Source organism: Mauremys mutica, chromosome 3 (genome assembly GCF_020497125.1).
Source record: "Mauremys mutica isolate MM-2020 ecotype Southern chromosome 3, ASM2049712v1, whole genome shotgun sequence".
In the NCBI taxonomy this organism is placed as follows: Eukaryota; Metazoa; Chordata; order Testudines; family Geoemydidae; genus Mauremys; species Mauremys mutica.
In genome coordinates this window covers 134,000,493-134,018,661 of record NC_059074.1, presented here as the reverse complement: position 1 = coordinate 134,018,661, position 18,169 = coordinate 134,000,493, and the positions used below count along the sequence as shown (strand labels likewise).

The 18,169-nt window shown below is 39.8% G+C and overlaps 1 protein-coding gene across 2 annotated transcripts in view; it reads left to right on the top strand.

Moving 5' to 3' along the window:
* Positions 1-18,169, top strand: part of B3GALNT2 (beta-1,3-N-acetylgalactosaminyltransferase 2) — a 40,201-nt gene that overhangs the window by 4,738 nt on the left and 17,294 nt on the right. For both annotated transcript variants that reach the window (XM_045009366.1, XM_045009364.1), the window contains exons 2-5: positions 6,150-6,297; positions 8,117-8,217; positions 9,522-9,715; positions 12,692-12,787. In XM_045009366.1, coding sequence (XP_044865301.1) covers positions 6,150-6,297; positions 8,117-8,217; positions 9,522-9,715; positions 12,692-12,787 — 539 coding nt within the window. The remainder of the gene's footprint in view (positions 1-6,149; positions 6,298-8,116; positions 8,218-9,521; positions 9,716-12,691; positions 12,788-18,169) is intronic.

Sequence of the window (18,169 nt, the reverse complement as noted above, 5' to 3'; positions counted from 1 at the left end):
TGCTTATTGAGGGACTTCAGTATCTCCTCAAGAAGGGAACATACATTACATTTTACAAGGTACACCTTTGCTGAAATGCCCTCTGAGACATTGTTGCACATATATTTATTTGGGCATTTGGCATCTTTTAGAATTGGGCCTCTCTGTGTGTGTGTATAATATCAATCTTCTACTGCCAAATAATTAAAAAACAAAATACAGCACCTACTCTAGCTCCCACATATTGAACGGCACATGAATGCCATTGACCATCATATGGCCTGGTTCAACAGAATACTTAACATGTGCCTAACTTTAGGCATTGACTTGAATGGAATTATGCACCTGCTTTGTTAGGCTCATGCTGAATTAGTGCCATAGTGTGCGTGGACTAGTCTCTGTGTGACATATTGGAGGGAAAGAAAGTGAGTATGGCCTGTGTTTGGATTTTTAGAGGAGAAAGAATTTGTTAAAAAATATATATACACACAAACAACCTCTGAAGTTGTGAGCAAGACCACGTTCTAAAGGGAGAAAATGTCACTTCATAAAAGTGTGTTCCATTTTGGGTCTTAAGTACTTATTGACAGTGTCATTTTAAGTTTTTCATGCATCCTGTCCAGGAAAAAGTTACATTGCTCACTCCAACACTCGATAATTTGTGGAGTGATTTTTTTTTCACATGCTTCTGAAGGGCAGTAGGCCAACAGCCTTAGAGTCTGAAATCGTCTGTCTACAGAACAGATGCAGCACAGGCAGCAGCCACACAAGCATCCCTACAATGGCTTATGTGCCCTTGGCCTATAGGGACTCTAGGGGTGAGGATGATAGCTCCTTCTTCCTGCCCGTTTAGTCCTTCACCTCTTGGCCAAAGGCCAACGAGAGTACCATCGTAGTGAAGTTGATTTGTCAGAAAGACTCATCCACTGGGAATTGTACCAATACCACCAGCTCATTCCTAAATAGGCCACTGAACAGTCTTGAAATGGTAGCAATCTTTTGAGTTTAATTTTTATTCTATGTCTCGAAAAGGCATTCTGTGGCCAAGGCAACCTCAACTAGTAATAATGGGCTAACCTGCCAAATTGTAAGTTCAGCGTTATTGACAAGAGACTTCACAAACAGGACTACTTCTTTTTTTTTTTTAATCTCCATTCCCTACCCCATGGTCATCGCTGGTGGTAGCAGTCTCTGCATCTCTGATCTCTAGTTCAGGGCAAAAAGATCTTTCCAGAGGTTTGAGAGTGCTGTATCATCACTGATACACTACCAGCTGCTATAGCATAATAGCTTCTCCAGTGCTTTTGTCTCCTCTTTACATCTGAGATGGTTACTAGAATTCCTAATGTTCTTGTAAAGGGGTATCATCCACATAAAAACCTCCCTTCTGTCTAAAAAGTTTTTCTCACTGAAGTAACATCTAAGGACTTACCTCCATCCAGGATTTTTGCACTGGTGCAGCTATGTGAGTGCAAACCTCCAGTGTAGGTGTGCTGCACCAACATAAAGTGGAGCCTATATCGATGTAACATATCCCAGTCTCAGTTTGGGGTAAGTCGCACCAGTGCTTGGCACTTACATGGTGGGGGGTTACATTGGCATAGCTAGATCACTGAAGAAATCCCTAAAGCAGGTGAATTCTAAGATTACTATAAATGAATAAGATTGGGGAGAGAGAGAGAATGTCTTTCTCTGCTTTTTCCAGTTCATTTTGTCCATTTGTCAGCACTTTGTGAATAATGAGTTTCTCTGTATACTCAGTTTGTTTGATTCTTGTACACAGCTAGCACAACCCGTGGGAGAGTAAATCATGTAAAAAATAAGAAAATGCGGTTGCATGCAGTAGTACCTGAAACTACTTTTGGTTTGGAAGTTGATGGTATCCCTAGAATCTTTTGTCTTGGCTACTCAGTTCTCAGAATCTTTTGAGTCCATCCCTTTTTTAAATAATAATCAGTAAGGGGCAGACCACTAGCACTGGAATCTTTTATCTTTTCCCCTGGTGATAATGGCAGTAAGTCTGTATTTGGCCGCTGAGTGTGACACTGTGAATAGGAGGCATGTAGTCTCCTAAAGAAAGTAGTAATACAATTAATCTACAATGGAGGTTGTTGAAATCTGGTTGAGGCCAATGTACTGCCTTCCAGTATGTAACCCCTACTGTGGTGGCCTGACTCAGCTCAGCAGTACACATTTTTACAAGGAGTTCTCTGGATGGCAACTATATAACGCAGCGTAGCAGCTGTGAGTGCAGCTGCCTGTTTTATTTTACCGCACTTATTGCCATGAGTTAACTGGGTTAGGCAAAAGAGCAAAGGGAAAGTACTGTGAGTGTTTTGTGCCAAAAGAATGTAGCATGGGAATTGCAGGGGGAGGGGGGCAAGACTTGCAAGGATTCACTGAGAAGCCTAAGGCTCCATAATGTGTCTGAGAGATTCTGTCTTAGGACAGTTCTCAAACTCGATTTCTAATGACTCTGAGACCAACATACCAAAAATCGTTCCTTCTTCTTAGCCCGCCCCCACTATCTGCAGTTACTATAATGTTTTATTTTTTATTGTGCTTTACATCTTCGGAGCACTTCATAGTCATTAACTAATTGGTATTCACACTGCTCCTGTAAGATAGGTAAGTATTTTCTCCGTTTTACAGATGGGAAAACTGAGCAACAGAGTGTGCCTTGCTCAGGGGCATAGCGAGTCAGTGACACAGCCAGGATTAGAATTCCAGAGACCTGGCTTCCAGCCCTGCCCTCAAACCACAATGATTCATTTCTTGTGTTTAAGCTTTTTAGTAACTGCAAGTTGTAAACAGATAGTTACATAATCAGCATACGGTAAGAATAGCATATTATGAGTAGTAATTAATAATAAGATAAACAATAATAGTGACAACATTGGAGGCTACTGTTACATGCATAAAGAAAACTTGTGAATGCTTGGAAACAGTTGTATGATGATGCTGTAAGTTTGTTCACTTCTGAGCTAAAAATAAAATGATTGCATGTATAAATACTTCACCATGATTGACTCAGAGGTCACTAATAGTTTTTTCTGAACTTTTGCTGCAGATCACTTGTCTGCAATGTTCTTGCTTCCTGACTGGTCCATCATAGGTTAATATCTTTTTCTGTACCTTTAGCTTTATTTATTCTTTATATTAGTTTATATTAGTTTAACTGTTACCCTTTCCATTAGAGCTTAATAAATGCTCTTTCCAACTTACCAGTAGTAAATAGGAAGCTTTGCCTGCCAAACAGGGGACTTATTCATAAATTTGAGCAAAATATGTTTTCATTAAAAAAAAAAAAAGTGACTGTCCCTTATGACTGAGAAGTCAACTTTCTGAAAGTATTGATGCGGTGCTGTTTGACTAAATTTATGGACAGAGAAATTAATATTTGCCTCTCTCTAAACCAGGGGTAGGCAACCTATGGCACGGGTGCCGAAGGCTGCATGCAAGCTGATTTTTCAGTGGCACTCACACTGCCTGGTTCCTGGCCACTGGTCTCGGGGGCTCTGGATTTTAATTTAATTTTAAATGAAGCTTCTTAAACATTTTAAAAACCTTATTTACTTTACATCCAACAATAGTTGAGTTATATATTATAGACTTATAGAAAGAGACCTTCTAAAAACGTTAAAATGTATTACTGGCACGTGAAACCTTAAATTAGAGTGAATAAATGAAAACTCGGCACACCACTTCCGAAAGGTTGCTAACCCCTGTTCTAAACCAAAACAAAGAGAGTCTACACTTTTGTTTTACAGTGATTCAACTAAACTGGTTCAAGAACGCATCATTAGTTAAAACAGTGCAAGTGTGTGTGTAAGCAAGGCCTCAGGTCCAGTCTGTGCTACAAATAGCGTCAGTCCTCCCATAGGTAATAGTGCCCTACATTGGATGGCATGTGTGTAAGACTGCCAAAGATATATAAAACATAATGAAATAAATAGAGCAGAACCAGGTAAGAGACGGTATATGTGAGGAGAAGAGGGAAGAGGAGGAATTACAAGAGGAAGTGGGAGCTGCTACTTCTAATATTGCAGTCCCACCAGATATGTGGCTATTTTATAGATACCAGCTAATACGGAATACTGGCAAACTCTAATTATAATATAAATATAAATGTTGATGGGGACATCTAAAACCTCCAGATAATCAGCATTTACCTATATAAGGGAAAACCAAACAGTGTTCTGATAAAAGATTGTTTGACTTGAGCTGGGAATTCTCTCCTCTAACATGCAACAGGCATTACAGACAGAGCATTTATACACACTTATATGCAGCAAACAAATCTCACTCCTGAAACCTTAACCTGCCAAAACTGCAGTGTATGTTTATTTGTTATAAGAGCCATAATAATCAGCTTTAGTGGAAAACATTCAGGTTTCTGAGGAAGAAAAGAAATGCTAGTCTGTGTAGAAAGAAAATGCCTTGAGAGAGTTTTTGTCTCCTTCAGAGTTAGTTCCTAGGTTATGTAAATTCTTTTAATTAAACTAATATCTTAACTTTCTACCTATGGTATGTGAAGATTGAAAGTGTGCTGGAAACATCCATGTTTAAACAGCTTGCAGATGTAAATTTACTTCAAAAACTAATTCTGTCCTTTCTGTGTGGGGGGAGAGAGGGCTCAGTGGTTTGAGCATTGGCCTGCTAAACCCTGGGTTGTGAGTTCAATCCTTGAGGGGGCCATTTGGGGAACTGGGGTAAAAATCTGGGGATTGGTCCTGCTTTGAGCAGGGGGTTGGACTAGATGACCCCCCTGAGGTGCCTTCCAACCCTAATATTCTATGATTCCTGCAAAATGTCTGTTACAGAGACACAATGGGCATAGGATTTTCAGTTACTTCATTTTACTTCTCTTCCACTTCAGTCCCAGGTCACACATGTCCAGTCACCACGACACATGTTTCCTTCTCGGTTTTTAATGAGGGCATTGGTGTAATGGATAGAAGTCTGGCACATAACATTGTGTACTCTGGTTATAATAGGTAACTTGCAGATATTTTTAGACCCTCTAAAATTAGACATCTAACATGACCTTATCTGTATTGTTTGCAGTAGTTGTGTTAAAGAACTCTGGCACTCAGTGATTTTAACTGTTTGGTTTAGGTCTCAAATTAAGGAGCATGAGATGGAAGTGATCCCTCAGCCCTGCTAAATATAAACCTGTCTCTTTCAGATTTAGAATGACTGATGAACCAAACAGTGCAGATTTGTTGTGGGCTCCAAGCCATACTTCTCAGGTTTCTCTGTAGTCAGAATCTCACTTTAAAGGAAGTACCATTTTTATAATCACTAAATTTTAGAAACAGTGCTTAGCAAGAACTAAATGTTATTTATTTCTAGCATTTATGATGAAGCCCATTGCTAGTATCTCTGGGGACAACTCATGCCCACAACTGATCAAGGCAAAAACATTTACCCTCTATAGGGAGATGATGCCCCCTCTCCCTAACTCTTTTTCCCACTCTCACAACTTTACAAGGGCAGAGACTAGGAAGGCCCTGCCAATAAACTAAATGGCAGTGGAAATTGAGCCAGCATGGACGAAGACGTGTCTCTTAACACACTCTGTGACTGCACTCAGCTTAAGTGGATATAATCTAGTGGTGAAAGCCCGATGTCAAGAATTACCAGGCCCCAGGTTTTGTGGTAGGTCAGAGAAGGAAAGGCAGTCCATGAGGCAGCTGAGGCCAGGATATTTAGGATTTTGCAGATTGTAAGCAGCACCTTGAATTTCACCCAGAAGGTTTCTGGTAGCTAATGCAAAATGTGGACAACAGCTGTGATGTGCTCTCAAGGAGCAACTTGCTCAGAAGGCAGTCTCCCTCCCCCCACCCCCCACATAATTGGCTATCCCATCATTCAACCTACAGAGGGATTTTCTCTTGTTTGCTTTGCAGTTGTCATGCACTTGGTTACTTTGGTCATTTTCTCTGTTCTGTCTAGTAATAATTTCACAGCTCTGTAATGGTAGTTGTGGCATGTTGAAAGCATCTTCCAGGCTTTTGACAAACAGTGTGACACAAATGCTGTTTCTGTTTTTTAATGCTGAGGACGCTTAATACACTTACTTTTGATGTATCTTTTAATTACTGTTTACAACTCAGACATGTGGGTTTATAGTTCTATAGTAAATTGTTGTTGTTTTAAACTTCTAGGTCCACTGGCTTTCTTTCCTCAGTGGGAACTGAAACATTACGATGTTATCGTTGGTGTATTATCAGCTCGACACAATCATGAGCTGCGCAATGTTATAAGGAACACTTGGTTCAAGCACTTGAAACAACATCCAGCGCTGAGCCCTCGGTAAACCTTTTATAAATAATTTATATTACTTGGGCTGGGTGAGAAACTAGTAATCAAATGAGTAAATGTTTGGTTTTTATTCTTTATTTTGAAAAAAATAAACATGGCCTCATGTTTGTAAACATCTTTTATTATGGTTGTCAGGGCACTTTCATTCTTAACTCCCCTTAAAATGTTATAAAAATAATATGCATTCTGGATTGAAATGGATTTTTTGAATGTGATTAAAATTTGTTACTTGAATGTGTGCAAGAGTGTTCTTCATCCATTAAGAAATGCTCACCGTGTTGTTCTGTGTAGTTGGATGACACAAGTGAATTTATTTTACAGTGTAGTAATTGGCATGCATGTAACCTTAGTTCTGTTTTGCTGTCAGGAGAAATTTGGTAGCAAGACAAAACAATTATAAAGATGTATTGCTGAGCATGTGCAGCAAAGCTATTTTTGTTGACTGTGTATAGCTGCACCAAGGTACCATCCTCTGTTCATAAAAAGGCTGTTTCTGATGGTGCATTAATTGAAATGTGCTGTTCGTATACAGCCAAATAACCACACTTTCCATGTTTGTTGTGATCATTCACATACAAACAGAGGCTGGGGGGACTTTAAATCATAGGCCCTGAAGTTGTGTGTCTCTAGGAACAGATGGTCCTTGGCACCTTGAAGGATTGAGCCCTTATTAAAGTTTCATGCAGTGCTTGCGTGTTTTACGTTGAGTCAGAGGAGGAAATTAGCAACATTCAGTGTTAATGCATCATCATGGGTCAGGTTTTAATCACATCAAAATCAGGAAATGCAGTTATGGCTTCCACAGCAAACTTACCTTATGCTTAATTGCAGAGATGCGTACATTACGTGACCACTCTGTGTGGCATATTCTTTAGCAGAGAATACTTGGGCACAGGCAGGAGCATGTTTGCTGAGGGAACTATACATTTTGAATTTCCCTTCTTTTGGAACTGAACTCTCAACCTTAAAATTGCCTTAAATTAGGTTTCTGTTTTCTGTATTGAATTGCTTCTTCCTAAAAATTGGAATGTCTAAGTTGAGATGGATGCTCTAATAGTTACAGAACTTGCAGATCTGTCCCATTATTTAATAAAATGAGAAATTAAAAAAAAATGAAAACAGGAAATTCCTCACTCTGCCTGATGTGAATAGTTTCTTAGGGTACGTCTACACTTACCTGCCGGTTCGACGCGGAGAGTTCGACTTTTTGGAGTTCGAACTATCGCGTCTGATCTAGACGCAATAGTTCGAACTCCGGAAGCGCCGCGGTCGACTCCGGTACTCCACCTCGGCAGAAGGAGTTGGCGGAGTCGACGGGGGAGCCGCGGAGTTCGACCCCGCCGCGTCTGGACGGGTGAGTTGTTCGAATTAGGGTACTTCGAATTCAGCTACGCTATTCACGTAGCTGAATTTGCGTACCCTAATTCGAACCCCCTTCTTAGTGTAGACCAGGCCTTAGTTAACTGCCTTTTAAAATGAACTACTAATCCTCTTAAAACAACAGAACCTGGCTGTTTGTGTGTATCAATACAGTGTTTATCGGAGATTAGTGCAGCTAACTCACTAAAATAAATAGATGGTCAAGAATAGGATGTCTAAGCACAATGTTCTTATTAGCCAAGTTCAGTTTTAAATAATATTTATTCTTCTGTCAAACTCCAAATAAACAAAATCACTATTAAAAGGCTTCGTGACTAACGTTTAAGGTGATCAGAAAGCTCAAACTATGGAAGGACAGATCTTTGCATTGAAATTAGCATGTTGAAGATGAAAATAAATTACTGGTGTTAATAAAAACAAATTATTTTAGTGTCCTTGTGAAGTTTATAATAGGTGCACATGGCTGTGGTGTGCCGGTGGAGGACAGAGAAGATCCTTACTCCTGCAAACTTCTGAACATTACTAACCCAGGTATGAATGATAATCTTTTAAACTATTATATCGTATTAAGCAGAATCCTCTTTGTTGTGACACACTGGTTTAGTGGCTGTCCCAGTTAAGGGCCCAATCCTGCAAATACTACTGGACTTGCTCTCTATGTAGGCACTTATATAGCCCACCTCTGAGCACCACATGCAGACATTAATGGGGGAGATTTTCCAAGGCACGAAGGGCAGACCATTGACTTTCATTGGAGTTGGACATCCTTTGTGCCTTTGAAAATCTCCCCCAATTAATTTACCTTTTCAATATCTCTGTCATGTAGGGGCTGTTGTCCCCACCTTACAGACGGGGAACTGAGTCAGAGAGCATTAAATGACTTATTCAAGTTTGCACAAGTCTGTGTTGCATTAGAGCTGAGAACTTAACCCAGACTGTCCAGGTCCAGTGTCATGGCCACAAGACCATGTGAGGACACTTCTACTGAAATGAGTACTACATCTGATAGTGTTTGGAGAATCTGGAGGGATAGCTCAGTGGTTTGAGCATTGGCTTGCTAAACCCAGGGTTGTGAGTTCAATCCTTGAGGGGGCCACTTAGGGATTTGGGGCAAAATCAGTACTTGGTCCTGCTAGTGAAGGCAGGGGGCTGGACTTGATGACCTTTCAAGGTCCCTTCCAGTTCTAGGAGATTGATATATCTCCAATTATTACCTTACCTATTACCTGTTCTTAGGAGGAGGCAATTGTTTAAAATATAAGTGTCAGAAAATACTTGAAATGAAACACTGTCCTCAATAAAATACATAACTAAACTTATATTTTCTGCTTTTCATTTTCATTTTTCCTCCTTTTGAATATTTACTTTGTAACTATTATATTAGAATTTCACAACTATGATCCTAACTCCTGGTAAAAACCACTTGGCCCTTTTGGAATGAGTCACTTTAAATACCACTTCTGCTAATTTTGTTCCAGTTAAGCAGCTGTCGTTGCCATTCAGCTTCCCAAGGATAAATCAGATGGAATAAAACAGCTGTTCTCATTAAGCAGAGCAAGGTGTTATATATAAGTGTGCGCGCACTTCCATTCAGCGGTCTGTACATACACAAGCACTGACTTACAGTTGCTAGTAACCAGCAGGCTACTAAATCATTCTAAGCGTCTCCTTACAGAAGTGTGCAGTCAGTCATCTTTCATCTGGAATTTGATTACCTTTGTGTGCTTTGCCAGCCATGCTGATTATTCATCAGACATTCCCATGTATATACAATTACAAAACGATAAATCTACTCACATTGCTGGTATAATCCTCGTTCCTTTTTCAAAATGCAGTTTTGAATCAAGAAATCGAAGCATTCAGTCTCCCTGAAGATACGCCTTCAGTGCTTTCTGAAGACCGCATTGTCAGTGTGAACTTCCGAGTTCTTTACCCCATTGTCATTACCAGTCTTGGGGTATTCTATGATGCTGATGGTGTGGGATTCCAGAGGAATATCACTGTAAAACTTTACCAGGCAGAACAGGAGGTACAGTATTATAGTTTTCTTACTGAAGGGGGCTAAAGCACATTTTTTCTTTCTATTGTGGATTGAATTCCCGCAGAATGAGATGTATGTGTTAATGGCCTAGCAAATTAATGATTTCACCTATCAAACACTAATAAGAGTGTTTTCTTTCCCACTGCCCTCTTAAGAACTGTCAGATGAATAACTATAAATCTTTCCTATTTCACATTTGTCATCTGGTGAATGTGAAAAACTGGGATTTACAAACTTTTAATATTAAAAATATTATTTTTTCTGTATAACTGTAGACTGCTTTTTTAGATTAGTAATGTGTGGGTTAATAGAAATGCTTCTTGATTAAATGTTCCTTGTAATTCCAAGACAAAACAGTTTTAGTTGAAATTGAGGTTATAAAAGTTTATTGATAACTTAAAGACTTATATGTGTTCAAACAAAAACCACCACCCTTTGAACCTTTAAAAGTAAGGAAATGCTGTAAAGTTAAGCTAGTAATTCTTGTTCTATAGTCTGATCCACTCTCTAGCTAGACATCTAGAAGTTGTTGCACACTGTTATCATTTAGCACATAACCAGTATAATTATCTCTATGTAGTTTTCTAGCTCTGTTATGGACTCAAAACTTTGGGTCATCTGTAGTCATTGTCATCTTCTTTATTTACCTGTTCCAGGTCGGCAACTTTTATAGCTTTCTTCCAAAACCCATGATTGTATGCCTCTCTGTCATGTAAATTGGTCTCTCTAAGGTCCTCTGATATCTGGTCCTTGTACTAAGTCTTTGCCCTCCTCCTTGGTTGTCTTCCGTCCATGGTCATTTCAAGGGCCATCCTACCAATATAACCCATACCAAAGTAGCCTAGCCTCCCTCAACTTGTCTTCAGATGGGCAACCAACATTAGGCCCTCTCAACCTTATTTTGTTTCCTATCATGGAGTCTCCAACCATTTGACTATCTCAACATCTTCATTTCTCTAGTGGAGAGCATACTGATTTCTTGTTGCTGGTCAAGTCTCTGGTACATTAGGATGGGGGTCAAATTACAGTTTTCTACAGTCTACCTTTTAACTTTATTGGTATCTTTTTATCACAGAGAACTTGGGTCAGCTCCCACCATTTGTACCAAGCAGCTTTAGTACGATGCTGGGCATCACTCAGGAGGGCACCACTACCAGCAACCATTCATTGATTATAGGTATTTAAATTCTTTCACTCTTCTAAGATCTCTACCTGTAATATCCTTTATGGTTGGTCCTTCTCCTTCATTGATCAAAACCTCAGTCTTTACCAGTGTTCTGTGTCCTGCCTGCTCCTAACTGTGTTGCCACCTTCGTTTGCAGGGTTTCACAATCTCCTGCACATATCACTAAGTCATCCAGGAACAGCATATTCTGAGGCAGCTCCCTTTGTATATTATCACTTGTCACATCCATGACAGCCGCAAACAAAAAAGGGCTCAGTGCTGATCCTTAATACAGGCCACTTTACTGAAAATTCTCTGTTGGGCAGCCCCATTTGGCTTTGGCTACAGTAGTCACTCTGTCATAAATATCCTGGAGAAAATGGACATATCCTTCTGGCACACCTCTCCATCTCCTGTTCCACCAACCTAATTCTCTTGGTACATGAGCGAACTCCTTCTCCAAGTCCACAAAGGCTATACCCAGTAGCTATCTCTTTTATCTGAACTTCTCCAGGAAGATTCATATAGCAAAATTATGGCATCAGTGATACTCCTTCCCAGCATAAATCCATACTGACCCTTCCAAATTTCACCTATTCCAGGCAGTTATTTTTCAGTAATCTTCTATGCTTTCATACCATGTGCATCAGCTTAATTGGATGATAATTAGTATACAGTGTAATATCTCCTTTCTGTTTAAAAATGGGTACTACCAAGTTTTTACATCATTCATCTGACATTTTCTTTCTCTTAAGAATATCATTGAACAGACTTGTAAAATACATGACGCCTTCCCTTCCTATCGACTTCAGCGAATCCACTCGTAGTTTATCAAGCCCAGGTGCTTTCTCCTTTCTAATTTTCCTAATGCTTGTATAATCTCTTCTTCCTGTGTGCAACCTGTCATGCCCTGGTTCCGCCTAATGTTGTGAGTTCCTCTCTTGGGTTCTCCTCATTCATCTTTTTTTTTTTTCTCCTTCTTCAAAATAATCTCTTCAGACTTTGCTGATTGCTCATTTCTAATATAAGCAAACTCGTTCACATCTTTCATCATTTTCTTCTCTTGCCTTAGCGAGTTTCCAGCTTGTCTTTTCTCCTTCATATCCTCCTAGTAGTTCTATAGCTCATCACAGGCCACATCTGTAGTTGTTGCAACACTTCTTTAGGCCTCCTTTTTTCCCCTCCATATACGCCATCTTATCACTGCACAAGCCATTGGCCAGCCATGGTTTAAAGGTTACCTTTTTCTTCTCAATGGATTCTAATGATGCTGGTATAGTCTGGTGTATAAAGACTTCCTAAACTCTCTCTGTGATGACACATAGATTTTTATAAACTCTGTGGATTTCTCATAGGTTCGTATCAAATGCATCCTATAACTAAGGCTATGATTTTGTCACGGAAGTCATGGAATCTGTGACTTCCGAAGACCTCCGTGATTTCAGCCTGCAGGTGTCTGGGAGCCGTAGGGTCCCGCCGGTGCCCACAACGGCTGGGAGCTGCAGGGGGTAACTTCTGCAGGGTTGTCAGTTCAGCACTTCTCAAGAGCCCTATATCCAGTGTGTATATGTGTGTCGGGGGAATTCAGAACAAAATATTGTTTGGTTTTAAGGGCTATTTCTGCATGAAAAATAGCTAACAACATTGTTTAAAACAAAAAATGCTAGGGGTTGCTTTAAGAGGTTTGTCCTTTCTATTGTGAACAAATTAAGATCATGTAGGCTAGCATTGTTTTACAGCCCTTGTGATTTAAGAATAAGTTTCTTATTTTTGTTTGCCTTTCTTTATTTTGCACACAGGAAGCTCTCTTCAGTGCTCGCTTTAGCCCACCTAGCTGTGGAGTGCAAGTTAACAGATTGTGGTACAAACCTGTAGAACAGTTCATTTTGCCAGAGGTACGTGCAGTATTTAGTTAATTTCCCATGCTGACTTGATTTGTAAGACTGGCATTTACTTTTCATCTATTTATATCTGTTAGTGGCATGAGATGGTGAAATACCCACACTACACATTCGGGATACTAGTATCTCTCTTTAAAGCTAATGCTCTAGAGGTTTTCATTTACTATTCACTGCCTTAAGAAATCTCTTTAAAATGATTCACTGGTGTGGAGCTTTTATGTGAGAATTTGTCTCCAAATCTTGGTCTGTACAGGAAATGCACTAAGATTCTGTGGGATAGTGTTTCCCATACAGCGGGTTATTTCCCCTTCCTTTAGGGGTGAGTGCAAAGGACTATCCAGGGGGCACAGACAGATCTCTCAGTTGTTCTCTTGAGTCTCTGTTTTCATTTTGAAAAAAGTAAGTCTTTAGCTGTTATGGTTGCAAAGAATACCTTCAGAGTATGAGATGAGTGTAAACAATGCAGAAGCATCTGTCTGAGTTTGCAGAGAGTCTGAAACAGTAGCTCTCAAGTGCAAACTTCCCTATTTACTGCAATAGGTATTAATTTGGATACAGATGATGGTACTTCAAATGTGACCATTGTTAGCTGTTATTTTACTGCTCATCAAAGTATGTAAGAAAGGAGAGGAAGCATCACATAATGAATTACGCTATATTAGCGTTTCTCAAAGTAAGGGGGAGTGTGCATGAAATACTAGCCATAGGTTGGAGAGTGCACAGAAGTTGTGTAAATTAAAACACGTATGCCTTTAACAACACATCTGCCAGGGTGCCAGGGGTGCGATTGGTTTCATTTTCCTGAAGTGGGGACTCAGCTTTCAAAAGTTTGGAAAACACCCTGTGTGGGGTGGGTTGGTATTGCTGGTTGTGAGTAGCATTAGCTAAGCTCTAAAGGCGGGGTCCTAGGTTTTGTGATCCCACTTGGGAATGGTGCCTGCATCTTGAGATTGGATTGTACTGTAGGGATATGGTACCAAATGGTGCTTTTCAGGGTTGTACCGGAAGGAAGTGGTTAAACATCATAAAAAAGAGTGTGGGAAGAAAATAGAATTAACATTATTACAGTTAGGGCTTAATCCAACAGTCCTTACTGAAGTAAAACTTCTATTGACTTAAAGTGGGAATGCTGACTGACTGACAGCTCCCAGCTGTGAGGAACAGTTTCAGTGCGAGTTCCTAATCTCTAAATATTTCAGATATAATTTTAAAATTTTGTTTCTTTTAATTTAAGTGTGTTCTCTTATATTGTTAAACCAGAGCTCTAATAACTCTGTCTTGAATAGAAATAGATTTCTGTCACTGGTTTTAGGTCCTGGAAGAAATATAGTGAAGTGGTTTATATGGAAAATGTGGGAGAGAAAATGAATGGCTGAGTAAGTTAGGCATTCCGGGCCAATTTAGTCCTTGACGTTATTCCACTGACTTCACAAGAGTTAATACAGGAATGAATTTGGGCCTCAGTTCCCTGTGAGAGGAAGTAGCAGTTGACTGGTTAGTTTATCTCAGCGTTTCTCCCCCCGGGGGATCCTGACCCAAAAGGGAGTCGCAAGACTATTGTAGTGGGGTCATGAGAGTGGCAGCTGCTGGCCGGGCCCCTAGCTCTGAAGACAGCGCTGCCGCCAGCAGCAGTGCAGAAGTAAGAGTGGGGTGGTATGGGGGCGGAGGTTGTCAGCCTGAAATATTTTCAAAGGGGGGGTCCCAGCCAAAAAAAGTTTGAGAACCCCTGGCTTGTCTCCTTAAACAGTTTACTAGAGAGTAGCATTTTAGTGGTCTCGCTTGTCAAGTAAGCACATTTCTTGCAGTATTTTCTGTATGCAATTTAATGCTGCTTAAATTTCTTCAGGGGTAAGAAATTTAATTTAAAGTGATGTGCAGCAGATGCTGCACGGTTTTAATTATTAGAACATATTTTGCCCAACAGTATAGTGGGATGGGATGGGTTTCTGCACAACTCAAATTTTATTCCTGTAAATCTTTGATTGTTTTTTTCCACTATATTAAATTCCCAGGCACTTGTAATTTTTTCCTCTTATTAATGCATATTCAAGCTGCGACATAAATTTATAGAAATATAGGACTGGAAGAGACCTCCAGAAGTGATCTAGTCCATCCTCTAGTGTTGAGGCAGGACCAAGTAAACCTAGGCCATCCCTGACAGGTGTTTGTCTAACCTGTTCTAAAAACCTCTAATGACAACCTCCCTTGGAAGCCTATTCTAGAGCTTAACTATCCTTATAGTTAGAAAGCTTTTCCTAATATCTAGCCTAAATCTATCTTGCTGCAGATTAAGCCCATTACTACTTGTCCTATCTGCAGTGAGCGATTGATCACCATCCTCTTCATAACAGCCCTTAACATATTTAAAGACTTATAAAGTCCCCTCTCAGTCATCTTTGCTCAAAACTAAACATGCCAGGGTTTGTTTTTTATCCCTTCCTCATAAATCAGGCTTTTAACATCCTTTTGTGATTTTTGTCACGCTCTTCTGGACTCTCTCCAATTGATCCACATGGTTGTTAGAGTGTGGCACCCAGCCTCGCCAGAGCCAAGTAGCGCAGGAGAGTTATCTCCCATGTCTCACATAATACACCCTAGAATGATATTAGCCATTGTTGGCTCATATTCAATTTGTGATCCATTATAACCTGCACGTCCTTTTTGACAGTACTGCTGCCTAGTCAGTTCCCCATTTTGTGGCTGTGCATTTGATTTTTTCCTTTCTAAATGAAACACTTTTCACTTGTCTTTATTGAAGTTAATCTTGTTGAATTCACACCAGTTCTCCAATTTGTCAAGGTCATTTTAAATTCTAATCCTGTCCTCCAAAGTGCTTGCAACCCCTCCCAGTTTGGTGTTTTCTGCAAATTTTATAAACTAATTCTTCACTCCTTTAGCCAAGTCATTCATGAAATATTGAGTAGTACTGGCCCCAGGACAGAGCCCTGCAAGACCCCATTAGGTACGTCCTCCCAGTTTGACAGTGTTTCACTGATACATTTGTGCGTTCTGATTGAAAAAAGGTCTGAAGCATTGTTTAGAAAAGAGACAAACTCCAAGTGCTTTTTATTGATATATTTACTATGTTGTTGGCATTGTATATCTACAGGATGACATGACATTTCTTGTTTGGATTGATGGGGTTTATGCTTTGTCACATAGTCTTTGTGATATTTAAGATGCTGAAGCATTCAGAAGAGATTTAATGCACCACCCAGAAGAGATTTAATGCACATATATTGACATCCAGTTATCTGAGATCTGTTTGCAGTGAAGTGTTTAAGTGCTACAAGATTGGTGCGAGACAATACCTTTCCCTACTCCTCTACGTTAGCAGGAAAGAGTCCTGTGGCACCTTATAGACTAACAGATGAATTGGAGCATGAGCTTTCGTGGGTGAATACCCACTTCGTCGGATGCATGCTCATGCTCCAATACATCTGTTAGTCTATAAGGTGCCACAGGACTCTTTGCTGCTTTTACAGATCCAGACTAACACAGCTACCCCTCTGATCCTCTACATTAAGAAATATTGGATTGTTCAAATTACTTCATCTGTCTTTTAACTAAAGTGCTGGTTTTTGTTGTGGTTTTTTTGGCTCATCCTTGTAAGAGTGAGGAAGGATGGAGGGAAATAACTTCAGAACAAGCAGTTGGCAGGCCAGATTGTCAAAGACAAAATCAGTCGTTCATTTTCCGAATGATTGTGGAAAGAGCAAGTGAGCACAAATCAGCAAACTACTAAGGAGGAGGTAGGGGTTCACAGATAAGTTTTAAAGAAGCATGTATTTTTTTACACAGAGCTCCAGACCACTCAGATGGAATTGAGACTCTGTGCCATATGCAGACTGTTACTAGTGAGAAATAGTCAGAACAACAAAAGACATGGCACTGTAACATTTGGAAAGGAGTTTAACAAGATTACATTATGTCAGTCCACCTGTTCAGTCTTCATAGTAAGTGCCAATCCTCTCCCATTGCAGAGAGGATGGACTGTAAATAGGGAGAAAACAGATGATGTGTGCTGGTAATGTTCTCCTTTCAGCATTTTTACATATGAAATTTCCGTTAGGCAGCTTGGAATAAGAATCACTGAAGGCTAAAGTCGTTAGGGAACTTGCTCACAAATCTCTCAAGATGTAAAGGAATAATATTTGGCACTTCTCGAACACCTTGCATTCAACCATCTCAAGCTCTAATTGATTAAGTGTCTCTCGATGACCTTTTTGAAGTGGGTATAGTAAGTATTTACATATCCTCTTTTACAGAGGAGGAAACTGAGTCACATGCAGGCTGAGTGACTTGCCCAACAGCACATGCAGTCAAATGGCAGAGCTAGAACTAGAACCCAGATGTATTGATCTCTAAAGCAAAAATTGTTACCGTGGGAAAGGGCAGCTACTAAAATACCTTGTAAATACAGATGCTAGATGCGTGCTGCTATCCAGGTTTCAAAGCCTAAGATGATTGGGAATCCTGCCATTGCCATTAAAAAAATTCTAAGTAATGGTCCACTTGTCATATTAGAATGACAAATAATTAGAAGTAAGCAGGGTGGGGGTAGTGAGCACAAAGATCAGACCAGGATGAGTACTGGTTTGGTCTATTGTTCAACTATAAAACGAATTAGAAGCAACAGACGGTGGAGGATATGAGACTTTTGAAATGCGTGGCTGTGACTGAATGTCAAGCATGCTATGGGCATAAAAGACCTATTGGTGGAGGATGTTAAAGAGCTTGAGGAAGTTGTAAAAAATCAAGCTGCACTATTTTGGATCTATCAGTAAGTGGAGACAATCCGGATAAGAGGGGAAGGAAATGAGTTAGGGAAAGGTCGAAGGAGCGGTAACTGGATCTGAGGCATGCAGCGGCAGAGAGTTAGCAAACAGTTCTGAACATTAAGGATCTGTCTGCATTTGTAAATAAGTTTAAAACAAGGTGAGGTGTTTCTGTGCTTGAATAGCTATCTTTATGTACCGTGTGTCAAAATTTTTGCTTTAGAAGATGAGGAATTGATTTAAAGCTATATCACATATTGCTTTAAACAAAATCATTTGCTTTGGTTTAACATTCATGAAACGAATGTTAATGTATTCAGTGTGTAGTCTCTCGACGAGAACAGGATTACTTAAACTATAGAACTTAAAATTACTTTAACTTTTATTTTTATATTGCATCCCCTCGGTCCCTTTCTAACCATCTTAGAGGCTTTCAACAGAAAATAGTAATATTATCTGTACAGTATATCTCAAATGTAGCATTCAGCAGATTGGTTTAAAGATGGACTGAACTGCTTCTTAAAAACTTTTACACATTTATCCTCTTAATGAGGTAGGCTCTTAGGTTTTTTTAAAGTGTCATACAGTTTAAATAAAA